At 41.7% G+C, this 14460-nt stretch overlaps 1 protein-coding gene across 2 annotated transcripts in view; it reads right to left on the bottom strand.

The window, feature by feature from the left end:
- The window catches only part of MDGA2 (MAM domain containing glycosylphosphatidylinositol anchor 2), a 636169-nt gene that overhangs the window by 30788 nt on the left and 590921 nt on the right, over positions 1-14460 (bottom strand). For both annotated transcript variants that reach the window (XM_026654284.2, XM_026654285.2), the window contains exon 12: positions 6531-6551. In XM_026654284.2, the coding sequence (XP_026510069.1) occupies positions 6531-6551 (21 nt within the window). The remainder of the gene's footprint in view (positions 1-6530; positions 6552-14460) is intronic.

Raw genomic sequence — 14460 nt, 5'->3', positions numbered from 1 at the left:
AAAAAAAAAAAAAAAAAAAAAAAAAAAAAAAAAAAAAAAAAAAAAAAAGCAAATGCAGTACAAGTGTACAGTATAGTACAAGCAAATACAGTGTTAAATGTAAACGACTAAAAAAATAAAGGGAAAGTTTTAAAAAAGATTTCACATGGTAAGGAAACTGTTTCTGTGCTTGTTTCTTTTAAATTAAGATGGTTAAAAGCATTTTTCTTATGCATAGTAAAGTTTCAAAGCAGTATTAAGTCAATGTTCAGTTGAAAACTTTTCAAAGAACAACCATAAAGTTTTGTTCAGAGTTAACGAACATTTCAGAATTACCAACAACCTCCATCCCTGAGGTTCTACTGTATTCTAGGCTGTTCTCGGTGGTGGCAGATGACAGAACAAGGAGCAATGGTCAAGTTGCGGTGGGGGAGGTCTAGGCTAGATATTAGGAAACACTATTTCACCAGGAGGGTGGTGAAGCACTGGAATGGGTTACCTAGGGAGGTGGTGGAATCTCCATCCTCAGAGGTTTTTAAGGTCCGGCTTGACAAAGCCCTGGCTGGGATGATTTAGTTGGGGTTGGTCCTGCTTTGAGCAGGGGGTTGGACTAGATGACATCCTGAGGTGCCTTCCAACCCTAATCTTCTGTGATTCTATGATTCTTGAACTGTAGAATCAGAGAAACTGTTCACAGTAGCTGAGAACCAGTTTTACTCCCATTGTAGTTGACTGATAGCAAGAATACTGATGGGCGTGAAATACTTCCTTCTCTTTCCAGCTCCATTTCTGCACATCTGACTAAACACGATGTCTGGGCAATAAAAGGTAAGTTTCTCATTGCCCGTAGCAGTTTACATCTTATTCAGTCTGCCACAGGAGCCCCTAAAGCTGAACACACAGCCAAAATGCTTATTGAGATTTATTTTTGTCAAGTTTCACTAGTGGGATATTTCATCAAATATTACCATCATAAGTAAATGTCTATGGATTTCAGCTTAGTAACATCCTTTTATAAAGTTAGCTTGCTTTGCCTTTGTTCTAGAGAGACTTATGTGTAGTGCTGGGGAGGAGCCGGTGGTCGTGGTACATGTAGGTACCAATGACATAGGGAAGGGTAGGAGAGACGTCCTGGAGGCCAAATTTAGGCTGCTAGGGAAGAGACTGAAATCCAGGACCTCTATGGTGGCATCCTCAGAAATGCTCCCAGTTCCACGCGCAGGGCCAGGTAGGCAGGCAGAGCTTCAGAGTCTCAATGCGTGGATGAGACGATGGTGTAGAGAGGAGGGGTTTAGATTCATTAGGAACTGGGGAAACTTTTGGATGGGGGGAGCCTATACAGGAGAGATGGGCTCCACCTAAACCAAAGTGGAACCAGACTGCTGGCACTTAACATTAAAAAGGTTGTAGAGCAGTTTTTAAACTAAGAGATGGGGGAAAGCCAACTGCTGCAGAGGAGCACGTGGATCGGACAGAGACCTCTCTTAGAGGAGAGTCTATTGATAGAGATTCTCCAGGTTTTAGTCAGGAGGAGAGGATGGAAGAGGATAATCTAGGGGCCAGATCAGATGAGAAACATTCACATAAAAAAGAATCGGCCACATCAGAAAAGGGCAGACAAACAAACAATGACAATTTTTTTAAGTGCTTGTATATAAATTCTAGAAGTCTAAATAATAAGATGGGTGAACTAGAGTGCCTCGTGATAAAGGAGGATATTGATATAATAGGCATCACAGAAACCTGGTGGACTGAGGACAATCAATTGGACATAATCATTCTGCGATACAAAATATATCGGAAGGACAGAACCGGTCATGCGGGGAAAGGGGAGTGGCAATATATATGAAAGAAAATGTAGAATCAAATGAAGTAAAAATCTTAAGTGAATCCACATGTTCCATAGAATCTCTATGGATAGTAGTTCCATGCGCTAATAAGAATATAACATTAGGAATATATTAGAATATAACTATTATTGACCACCTGACCAGGACAGTGATAGTGACAATGAAATGCTAAGGGAGATTAGAGAGGCTATCAAAATTAAGAACTCAATAATAGTGGGGGATTTCAATTATCCCCATATTGACTGAGAACATGTCACCTCAGGACGAAATGCAGAGACAAAATTTCTCGAGACTTTAAATGACTGCTTCTTAGAGCAGCTGGTACAGGAACCCACAAGGGGAGAGGCAACTCTCAATTTAGGATCTGGTCCAAGAGGTAACTATAACAGGACCGCTTGGAAATAGTGACCATAATATAATAACATTTAACATTCCTGTGGTGGGAAGAACATCTCAACAGCCCAACACTGTGGCATTTAATTTCAGAAAGAGGAACTATGCAAAAATGAGTTGGTTAGTTAAACAGAAATTAAAAGGTACAGTGACTAAAGTGAAATCCCTGCAAGCTGCATGGACACTTTTCAAAGACACCATAATAGAGGCCCAACTCAAATGTATACACCAAATTAAAAAACACAGTAAAAGAACTAAAAAAGAGCCACCGTGGCTTAACAACCATGTAAAAGAAGCATTGAGAGATAAAAAGACTTCCTTTAAAAAGTGGAAGTCAAATCCTAGTGAGGTAAATAGAAAGGAACATAAACACTGCCTAATTAAGTGTAAAAATGCAATAAGAAAAGTCAAAGAGGAGTTTGAAGAACAGCTAGCCAAAAACTCCAAAGGTAATAACAAAATGTTTTTAAGTACATCAGAAGCAGGAAGCCTGCTAAACAACCAGTGGGGCCCCTGGACGATCGAGATACAAAAGGAGCGCTTAAAGACAAAGTCATTGCGGGGAAACTAAATGGATTCTTCGCTTCAGTCTTCACGGCTGAGGATGTTAGGGAGATTCCCAAACCTGAGTCAGCTTTTGTAGGTGACAAATCTGAGGAATTGTCACAGATTGAGGTGTCACTAGAGGAGATTTTGGAATTAATTGATAAACTTAACAGTAACAAGTCACCGGGCCCAGATGGCAGTCACCCAAGAGTTCTGAAAGGACTCAAATGTGAAATTGTGGAACTACTAACTATGGTTTGTAACCTGTCCTTTAAATCTGCTTCTGTACCCAATGACTGAAAGATATCTAATGTAACACCAATATTTAAAAAGGGCTCTAGAGGTGATCCCAGCAATTACAAACCGGTAAGTCTAATGTCAGTACCAGGCAAATTAGTTGAAACAATAGTAAAGAATAAAATTGTCAGACACATAGAAGAACATAAATTGTTGGGCAAAAGTCAACATGGTTTCTATAAAGGGAAATCATGTCTTACTAATCTATTAGAGTTCTTTGAAGGGGTCAACAAACATGTGGACAAAGGGGATCCAGTGGACATAGTATACTTAGATTTCCAAAGGCTCTTACGTAAATTAAGTTGTCATGGGATAAGAGGGAAGGTCCTTTCATGGATTGAGAACTGGTTAAAAGACAGGGAACAAAGGGTAGGAATTAATGGTAAATTCTCAGAATGGAGAGGGGTAACAAGTGATGTCCCCCAAGGGTCAGTCCTAGGACCGATCCTATTCAACTTATTCATAAATGATCTGGAGAAAGGGGTAAAAAGTGAGGTGGCAAAGTTTGCAGATGATACTAAACTGCTCAAGATAGTTAAGACCAAAGCAGACTGTGAAGAACTTCAAAAAGATCTCACAAAACTAAGTGATTGGGCAACAAAATGGCAAATGAAATTTAATGTGGATAATTGTAAAGTAATGCACATTGGAAGAAATAACTCCAACTATACATACAATATGATGGGGGCTAATTTAGCTACAACGAATCAGGAAAAAGATCTTGGAGTCATTGTGGATAGTTCTCTGAAGACTTCCATGCAGTGTGCAGCAGCAGTCAAAAAAGCAAACAGGATGTTAGGAATCATTAAAAAGGGGATAGAAAATAAGACGGAGAGTATCTTATTGCCCTTATATAAATCCATGGTACGCCCACATCTTGAATACTGCGTACAGATGTGGTCTCCTCATCTTAAAAAAGATATACTGGGATTAGAAAAGGTTCAGAGAAAGGCAACTAAAATGATTAGGGGTTTGGAATGGGTTCCATATGAGGAGAGATTAAAGAGGCTAGGACTTTTCAGCTTGGAAAAGAGGAGACTAAGGGGGGATATGATAGAGGCATATAAAATCATGAGTGATGTAGAGAAAGTAAATAAAGAAAAGTTATTTACTTGTTCCCATAATACAAGAACTAGGGGTCACCAAATGAAATTAATGGGCAGCAGGTTTAAAACAAATAAAAGGAAGTTATTCATCACACAGCGCACAGTCAACTTGTGCAACTCCTTGCCTGAGGAGGTTGTGAAGGCTAGGACTATAACAGCATTTAAAAGAGAACTGGATAAATTCATGGAGGTTAAGTTCATTAATGGCGATTAGCCAGGATGGGTAAGGAATGGTGTCCCTAGCCTATGTTTGTCAGAGGGTGGAGATGGATGGCAGGAGAGAGATCACTTGATCATTGCCTGTTGGGTTCACTCCCTCTGGGGAACCTGGCATTGGCCACTGTCAGTAGACAGGATACTGGGCTGGATGGACCTTTGGTCTGACCCAGTCTGGCCATTTTTATGTTCTTATGAGAAACAGCAAGAAAGCTCTGCTTTCAGTTATTTGACCATCTCATCCAATAAATTATCATAGTTTTTCAAAACCACAGATACAAATAATGAGATATTCACTAAAGAGACTCAGTGTCACAGCTAAACTTCTCAGACCTGAAGAAGAGCTCTGTGTAGCTCCAAAGCTTGTCTCTCTCACGAACAAAAATTGGTCCAATAGAAGATATTGAGGGAAGTGATTATTCCCCTCTATTCGGCACTGGTGAGGCCTCATCTGGAGTGTTGAGTCCAGTTTTGCAGGATGTGGACAAATTGGAGAGAGTCCAGCGGAGGATATCGAAAATGATTAGGGGGCTGGGGCACATGACTTATGAGGAGAGGCTGAGGGAACTGTGGTTATTTAGTCTGCAGAAGAGAAGGGTGAGGGGGGATTTGATAGCAGCCTTCAACTACCTGAAGGGGGGTTGCAAAGAGGATGGAGCTTGGCTGTTCTCAGTGGTGGCAGATGACAGAACAAGGAGCAATGGTCTCAAGTTGCAGTGGGGGAGGTCTAGGTTGGATATTAGGAAACACTATTTCACTAGGAGGGTGGTGAAGCATTGGAATGGGTTACCTAGGGAGGTGGTGGAATCTCCATCCTTAAAGGTTTTTAAGGTCCGGCTTGACAGAGCCCTGGCTGGGATGATTTAGTTGGGGTTGGTCCTGCTTTGAGCAAGGGGTTGGACTAGATGACCTCCTGGGGTCTTTTCCAACCCTAATCTATGATTCTATGATATTTACTGTACCCTATCTCCTCCAGCTCATTGAAAACAACCTTTCTTGTGTTTTTATAACACATCTGAACTCAGAGGTGTGTGAAGATGAGAATGAATAGAAAGGAAACGTTAACCAACAAAAGTATAACTGGGTTCAAAAAAGAATTTTATATGTTCACAGAGGATAGGTCCATCAATGGCTATTAGCCAAGATGGTCAGGGACGCAGCCCCATGCTCTAGGTATTCCTAAGCCTCTGACTGCCAGAAGCTGGGACTGGACAATGGGATGGATCCCTCAATAAATTGCTCTGTTTTGTTTATTCCCTCTGAAGCATCTGGCCCCTGAGCACTGTTGGAAGAGAGGATACTGGTCTAGATGGACAATTTGGTCTGACCCAAAATAGGCATTCTTATGTTCAATACAGTAGTTTACAGAACCTCAGTAATGATTCAGGTTCACTCTCTGGTGATAGGTCTGGTTGGTTCTTATTTTATTTGAACCAGTTTGCCCTTCCCTTGTGCAAGTGTACACATTCCCATAGCAAAGCATGTAATCACTATGGCCTGGAGCAATAGCTTCTCTCTCTTATCAATCCTGGAAGTAGGTATATGTAGATGAGGTTCTGACCAGAATCAGAAGTGTGAAAACAGCAGGACAAATACAATGGTGTTTCTGGTCCAACAGAAGAGGAAGTTTTAATAATCTTAGAAGAGTGTCTTTTCTTTCAAGATTATTAGCCTAATTTTGCAAACTCAGGAAATTTGGATGTGCAGCGACATACTCAAGTATTTGTGCAAATTGCACTGAGGAATCCACAGCTTCACCCTCTCATTTACACCCACGTTCTCCTTTCGTTGTTAATCAAGGACCATTTACCCAGATACCTGGAGGACCTTTGAAAGCATACGCGCCTTTTCTTTAGGGATTATTCATCAGTTTGGGACACAGGGGAAGGGGTATGTCCAGCAGCCGCAATCTTCTCTGGATCTGAGTACTGTCTGCTTAGCAACTGGAAATTACAAAAAAGTTCCAGTCTCCAACCGCAAGCGAATGCAGTCCTGTGTGACAGACTTAAAATGGACCTAATGGAATCCATGGACTATAAATGAAAATGAAACGCTGCCTATTTATTGCATAACCATGAAGCAACAATTAATGCAACGCTAATTCTTCCAGTGATGAAGTGCAACAAAGGATAAAAATACTTACTTAAGTGAGGATTGACTGGAGCTGGAAGAAAGACAGAAAAGAACACAATTAGTGTCATTTGAAAGCCTTTTTAAAAGCAGTACTCTACTCATCCTACATCTTCCCCTGGGGGCCGTCTAAGAACACTGATGATTGCATACGGCTAGGGTCAGCACCACAGCCACCGTCCTGCTCTTTAACTATCTAAAGACATCGGCACGGAGTAATGGGAGACAGTCCTCCTTTCCAGGGATGAGCATGCTCTTCCACAGCGCACACAGCCAGGCATCAAACCTAGCCCCTCACACCTATTTTAAGGAAGAAAGCTGCTGTCCAGCTAACAGCAGGCTGATGTCCTATTGCTGAAGCCAACACATGATAGAAAATGGGTAAAATTGAGCGTGCAGAACATTAGACTCTGTTCATCCCTTAATGTGCGGCCCTAGCAGTGCACTGGATTACAGGGAATGTCACCTGTAATGAATCCATTCTCATGTGTTTAAAAATGCTGCCATGTGAAATGTCAACAGCCTAAATCACACTTCCCATCTTACATTGGTTCAGGTTTCTTTAAATGCAGGGTGCAAAGGGGAGGGTCAGGCTGCCCCCGGCTGCTGACCAGAGCTGGGTGGCACAGCAGCAGAGCCCCTTCCCGGCAGGCATGATGGAGGGGCAGCCAGGGCAAATTTCAGTGGTGTTGCAACCCTGTGTGCGCCCCCCCACACACACACTTTGCAGTCCTTTAAGTGCCATGGGCAACAGGCACCCCCAGCCTCTGGGAGGCGTGGAGCAGGGGGCACTGGGCATCCCAGCCTCCAGCAGGGTTCGGAAGATTGGATCTGGGCTTTTGACGCTTCCTGGGGAAGTGGAGACCCAGACGGAGGATGCGGTCAAGGTCTCCCAGAACTGCCTGGCCCCTCCTGGGATGCTGTCCATGAGCCTGACCATCTCTCGGTGTGAGACCATGGGGTTGGGTGTGGGGCAGGGAGACTGCAGGGCTGAGTGCAGGGGGCAGAGCTCGGGGAGGAAAGAATGTGGGGCTGGATGTGGGACAGCAGGAGGAGAGTGTGGAGCTGTGGGTGCAGAGAGGACAGCATGCGTTTTTGGTGCAGAGGACAGCATGAGAGAGCTCAGGGCTGGGGGGAGGGAAGAGTGTGGGGCTGGGGAGAGTTGATAGCTCTGGGCCCCCTCCTTAGAGAAATTCCAGTTGCACCCGTATTTAAGTGAAGTTTTATGTCAGAAAAACACGCTGGGAAACAAACAGAACTTGTAGCATTCCCAAAAGCACCCATCCGACTTTCAAACAATAGCGGGGGGAACATACAGAATTTCTTTGTAGTCAAAGACGAAGTAATATAAATAAAGTATTCTATTCTAAAAACCAGTACACGCCACTTCTAGGTATATCATTGTTCACTAGTTACATGATATACTTACCTTTAAAACAATAAAGGATTGACAGCTATTGGCCAGGATATTAATAAAATACAGTCTGAAATGCATTATCCCAGTGTCCTCTCTATGATCCTCCAGGTACAATATATGCATATCAGAGAAGGATTATAAACTTGGAAGGTTAAGGCAGTAATTTTATAAAATATTACAGTAATTACTCTGCTAATCCCCACAGATCCAAAGTAGGATGATAAGGCACAGTGATTTTAAGTCTCAGAGAATGGTAGATAAACTTGGGTTCAAGATCTGGTGTGTAATTGCTTTGAACTCCTTTGGATCCATATCCCTTTTCCCATCTATAATTCGACAATTCCGCAATGTCGTATTTTTAACGGAGTAGGGATGAAATCCACCCCTGCCGAGAGGGTCAGCACCATGCCTGTTGCATCACTGAAGACCTCAAAATAAGGCTGAAGTGGGAATTAGATGGTGCATAGGCCATGTGCTGGCCACGCTCACAGGAGAGGATTTCTGCCGGGTTATTTAGGAAACAGAGACCTGTTCCTGTAATCATGAGGGATTGTGGTTTAGGCCCAGAATCAGAAAGGACCAATTATCTAAAGAAACTCTGCAATCTAATTCCGGCTCCAGACGATGTTTGATGAAACCTTGTAACCCTACTGTACTGTAGATATGCAGATGAAGGCTTTGTTAATAACAGACTTCTACCCAATTATTGCTCCATGTGTTGATACTACTAGTCACCTGCTCTGTTTATGGACATAAACACTTTGCGTCTGACCTTCCCTCATGAGTTATACTTAGTTGCAGATTCAACCTGACATTTAAAAAAAACCCCTCCATTTAGTAGCTCTGCCATTTTATCTCACTTTACCTAAAAGAATGATCTCTGATTTGTCAGAGGAACTTAGTCGTTAACTTCCATTAGATAACCTCACATGCATTTGTTAAAAAAAAAAATTACCTTTCACTCTTCAAGAAACATTCATTTTCTTGTGCTTCTTGAGTGGTTGAACTCAGAATTAGCTGAAATTGCTAGAAACTGCATTTAGTGACGCTTGCTTTGTAATTGTATAGAGAAGCTTTTATAGAAACTATCATTAACGGGTCACCTTGAGCCATGCTAGTCAGAGTGCTCAGAGTACAGCACCCAAAGCGAAAAGGGCTGGCTGCCAAGCCAGCGTCAGCTCAGACTGATTGACAAAAGCAGAACAACAAATTAAGCTATGGTTAGGCTGAACTTGTTTACCCATGGTGAACTGGCAGAAAAGCTCTCTCCTAAGTAATGCAGCAAGTAGCTATAAAACAGGGGCACATGATTCTCAAATTCTCATTTCTGTGTGAGCCAGAAGTAGTACGTAAAATTAGCCATGAAAGGAAACTAATGGATGACTGAAGGACTGAGGTTGAGTTTGAACTGTCTAGAAAATCTTTAATGTTCAGAGTTATATCCATTCTTCGGGGAAATCTTCGGTGAGCTTAAACTCAAAAAGGAAGCTTACAAGAAATGGAAATTTGGATAGCTGTCTAGGGAGGAGTATAAAAATATTGCTAGAGCATGCAGGGGTGTCATCAGGAAGGCCAAGGCACAATTGGAGTTGCAGCTAGCAAGGGATGTGAAAGGTAACAAGAAGGGTTTCTACAGGTATGTTAGCAACAAGGTGGTCAGGGAAAGTGTGGGGCCCTTACTGAATGGGGGAGGCAACATAGTGACAGATGATGTGGAAAAAGCTGAAGTACTCAATGCTTTTTTTGCCTCAGTCTTCACGGACAAGGTCAGCTCCCAGAGTGCTGCACTGGGCAGCACAGTATGGGGAGGAGGTGAGCAGCCCTCAGTGGTGAAAGAACAGGTTAAGGACTATTTAGAAAAGCTGGACGTGCACAAGTCCATGGGTCCAGATCTAATGCATCCAAGGGTGCTGAGGGAGTTGGCTGAGGTGATTGCAGAGCCATTGGCCATTATCTTTGCAAATTCATGGCGATTGAGGCAGGTCCCAGACAATTGGAAAAAGGCAAATATAGTGCCCATATTTAAAAAAGGGAAGAAAGAGAATCCGGGGAACTACAGACCGGTCAGCCTCACTTCAGTATCCGGCAAAATCATGGAGAAGGTCCTCAAGGAATCCATTTTGAAGTATATGGAGGAGAGGAAGGTGATCAGGAACAGTCAACATGGATTCACCAAGGGCAAGTCATGCCTGACCAACCTGACTGCGTCTATGATGAGATGACTGGCTCTGTGGATATGGGGGAAAAGTGGATGTGATATATCTTGACTTTAGCAAAGCTTTTGATATGGTCTCCCACAGTATTCTTGCCAGCAAGTTAAAAAAGTATGGATTGGATGAATGGACTATAAGGTGGATAGAAAGCTGGTTAGATTATCAGGTTCAATGGGTAATGATCAACGGCTCGATGTCTATTTGGCAGCCGGTATCAAGTGGAGTGCCCCAGGGGTCAGTCGTGGGGCCGGTTTTGTTCAACATCTTTATCAATGATCTGGATGATGGGATTAATTGCACCCTCAGCAAGTTCACAGATGACACTAAACTGGGGGAAGAGGTAGATACGCTAGAGGGTAGGGATAGGGTCCAGAGTGACCTAGACAAATTGGAGGATTGGGCCAAAAGAAATCTGATGAGGTTCAAGAAGGACAAGTGCAGAGTCCTGCACTTAGGAAGGAAGAATCACATGCACTGCTACAGGATGGGTACCAACTGGCTAAGCAGCAGTTCTGCAGAAAAGGACCTGGGGATTATAGTGGACGAGAAGCTAGATACACCTCTACCCCGATATAACGCTGCCCTCGGGAGCCAAAAAATCTTACCGCGTTATAGGTGAAACTGCATTATATCGAACTTGCTTTGATCCGCCGGAGTGCACAGTTCCGCCCCTCTGGAGCTCTGCTTTACCGCGTTATATCTGAATTTGTGTTATATCGGGTCGTGTTATATCGGGGTAGAGGTGTATGAGTCAGCAGTGTGCCCTCGTTGCCAAGAAGGCCAATGGCATATTGGGCTGTATTAGTAGGAGCATTGCCAGCAGATCGAGGGAAGTGATTATTCTCCTATATTCGGCACTGGTGAGGTCACACCTGGAGTATTGCATCCAGTTTTGGTCCCCACACTACAGAAGGGATGTGGACAAACTGGACGGAGTCCAGTGGAGGGCAATGAAAACGATTAGGGGGCTGGGGCACATGACTTAAGAGGAGAGGCTGAGGGAACTGGGCTTATTTGGTCTGCAGAAGAGAAGAATGAGGGGGGATTTGATAACAGCCTTCAACTACCTGAAAGGGGGTTCCAAAGCCGATGGAGCTTGGCTGTTCTCAGTGGTGGCAGATGACAGAACAGGAGTAACGGTCTCAAGTTGCAGTGGGGGAGGTCTAGGTTGGATATTAGGAAAAATCTATTTCACTAGGAGGGTGTTGAAGCACTGGAATGGGTTACCTAAGGAGGTGGTGGAATCTCCATCCTTAGAGGTTTTTAAGGCCCAGCTTGACAAAGCCCTGGCTGGGATGATTTTGTTGGTGTTGGTCCTGCTTCGAGCAGGGGATTGTACTAGATGACCTCCTGAGGTCCCTTCCTACCCTAATATTCTATGATTCTGTGATTCTAGTCAGTTCATCCTGACTCTAGCTGATCTGACTGTTTTATAGAGAAAGCGTTCTCAGAACAGAAAGAATTGTTATAAAGCTATTGGACTCTGCTGGATCCACTTTGTCTGTTCTGTTAGCTTTTTACCTCAGGCACGTGGGGCATAAACCACACTTTAATTTCGAGACCTTATTTCTGGTAATCCTTGTCCATGTAGATTGCACCACACAAACCTTGGCAGAGAGCTCTGTTATGCTCTTATCTTTTATTCTTAGTAAAAAAAAAAAAAAAATCCCTTTCATATTCAATGGGCGATTTTCTCTCACTATAAAACCTATTTAAATTTACCACAAATTCTTCCAAAATTGAAAACTTGATTAAGGAACAATTGAGGTGCCCTTATGTGCTAGTCCATAACATTACACTCATTGCCAGGGGATGTTGTGAAGACTAAAAGTATAATTGAGTTAAAAAAAAGGGGATAAGTTCACGGAGGACAGGTTCATCAATGGCTACTAGCCAAGATGGTCAGGGATGCAACCCCATGCTCAATCAATTGCCCTGTTCAGCTCATTGCCTCTGCCGCACCTGGAATTGGCTACTCTCGGAAGACAGTTTACTGGGCTAGATGGACCATTGGTCTGACCCAGTATGGCTGTTCTTAGACATCTCATTAAAAAAACAAACAATAATTTTGGACGTCAATAGCTAAGGTTAAATATACTATATTTTCAGTTGCTTGATTATATTTTTTATTATTGGTATGATAATTAGAGCTTGGTGGGAAACAGTTTCCCCATCCTATGAAAATTTTTGAGATATTGAAAAAAATGTTCATCCAAAACTGGGACAAAAAGTCTAAATCTTCAAAATTTTTGTAAACCAAAAATCTGAACAAAGTTTTGGTTCAGGTCAATCAAAATGTTTGGTTTTGATTCTGACCTCTCTCTCTCTTTTTGTTAAACATTTTTTAGTCTAAATTTACTAAATTTTTAAAATGAAAAGTTGTTTCAACTCAAACCTCCAAAACTTCCCAATTTGAAAATGTGGAAATGAGATTTTACCCAATAACATTTCCAGTAGGGACATTCATTGAAATGGATCCTGTTCTGCAAAAAGGTTTAGGGGTTTTTTGTGACAAACTGGCATTTTTCAGTGAAAAAATGGTTTGTTGAAAATTTCCTGATCAGCTCTTATTACAATAGTGCATAAAGGCCCCAGTCAAGATCAGGAATATTAGGTAATACACATACACATGGTTAGACAGAGCCCTTGCTCCAAAGAACATGCAATCTAAATAGGAAAGACAAACAAAAGGAGAAAGGAAATATTAAGCCAATTATGCTAAGAGACACAAAAGAAACCAGTCATGGCTGATGATCTGGCCTATTAATTGTGACACCTAACTTAACATGCTGTTTTTAACACATACCCGTGTACTGGAATTTTCTGTTTGAGCACCCCAAAAATGGCCTTAATTTTGTGCTTTGGTGCTGCTCTCTAATCTTCTTATATAAAGTCCCAATCCTGCAACTGGATCCATGAGGCTGGATCTTTGTACCCATCTGGGGTCTGATCTGACCTCAGGATCCAGGTGTGTAATAGTGATATACTTTTCTAACCTACAGAAAAGTCGCTATTTTTAAAAGAAATAACATTTAGCCTATGAAAATGTAAGTGTTGGAGTAGTAATTGACAGCCTCACATGGCACACCATTCTTGTTCTGTACAGGTGTATCAGGAGTCCCATTCTATATATTGTGAAGAATTACTGCCCATTGCTTTTGGAGTGGTAGGAAGCAGTTCAGTTTGCAACTTTAATTTCTGCTTAAGAATTTATTTATTTTTTATATAGGAAGATCTATAAAGAAAGTGTGTGTTCAGATTTGAAATGGAGTAACTGAACATGCAGAGATTTTATAGTTGCTTTTTACCATACCAGCCTACATGGATTTACGTGAAATGATGATGATGATTTTTAAAATTGTTACTACAAGACATATTTGTACTGCACTAGCCTACACAGTCGATTAGTGCTATTTAAATGGATGTGATTGTGTTTACTTGGTGAACTGAATGTTCTCTTGCAGAATAATATATGCATCTAATAAGTGATTCGTCAAGTTTTTAGCTCACTGTAATCATGATGTCATTCATACTATGCTGATTTTTCCTTTCTCCATGCCACAGTGAGAGAAGGTAGAAAACCAAGCATGTGTACACACTTTTGATTGATAGTATCCAGATACTAGTGTGTTTTTCCCATTTTTGTCTACCCCCAAAAGTATGGGTTAGGAGGGGAAGATATTTTAAAAAAACCCACTTTACTGAGATTTTCCTAATTATACAGTTTCCACATTTCAGACATTCATTCAAACAGCTCCTAACAGATAAGCTCACTGAAAGTTGCATGTGTTTGTATCTGAGAAATGTAAATGTTAATCTGCAGTTGCTGGTTTCATTCACGCTGTGCTGTGCTCTGGAACACTCCCATATTAGATTAACTTCATACTACTTGATAGTAAAGATAGAAGTCACCGGAATATGTTCAGATTCCAATGCATTCATTATAGCCACGAAGAACTGTGACACATCTTGTGCATTTGTATATGAAATGCAGATTTTTCACTATTTAATATTTTAAATGGTAAAAGGCAACAAGAAATGCCACAACATCAACAAATATAAACATGAAAAATATTAATCTCAATATATTTCCATACAGTTATTCCAGTTGTTCAGCAATGAACTTGCTGATGGGTATATCTTTCAATGGCAAATTCACTGATGGTGCTAGCTTTCAAGACCAGAGATCCAACTCATAATGAGAAAATTTCATCTCTAAAAATTACGTTATACTTCATTGCCTGAAGACCTGTACAAATGTGTGGATTCGGGAGTTATAAAGCAGCTGAGAAACTGCGAGTGGAAATTTTATG

Source organism: Terrapene carolina, unplaced genomic scaffold, assembly GCF_002925995.2.
Source record: "Terrapene carolina triunguis isolate 2854851 unplaced genomic scaffold, T_m_triunguis-2.0 Scaffold189, whole genome shotgun sequence".
Classification (NCBI taxonomy): Eukaryota; Metazoa; Chordata; order Testudines; family Emydidae; genus Terrapene; species Terrapene triunguis.
The sequence above is the reverse complement of the archived record's forward strand: the minus strand, read 5'-3'. Positions and strand labels throughout refer to the sequence as shown.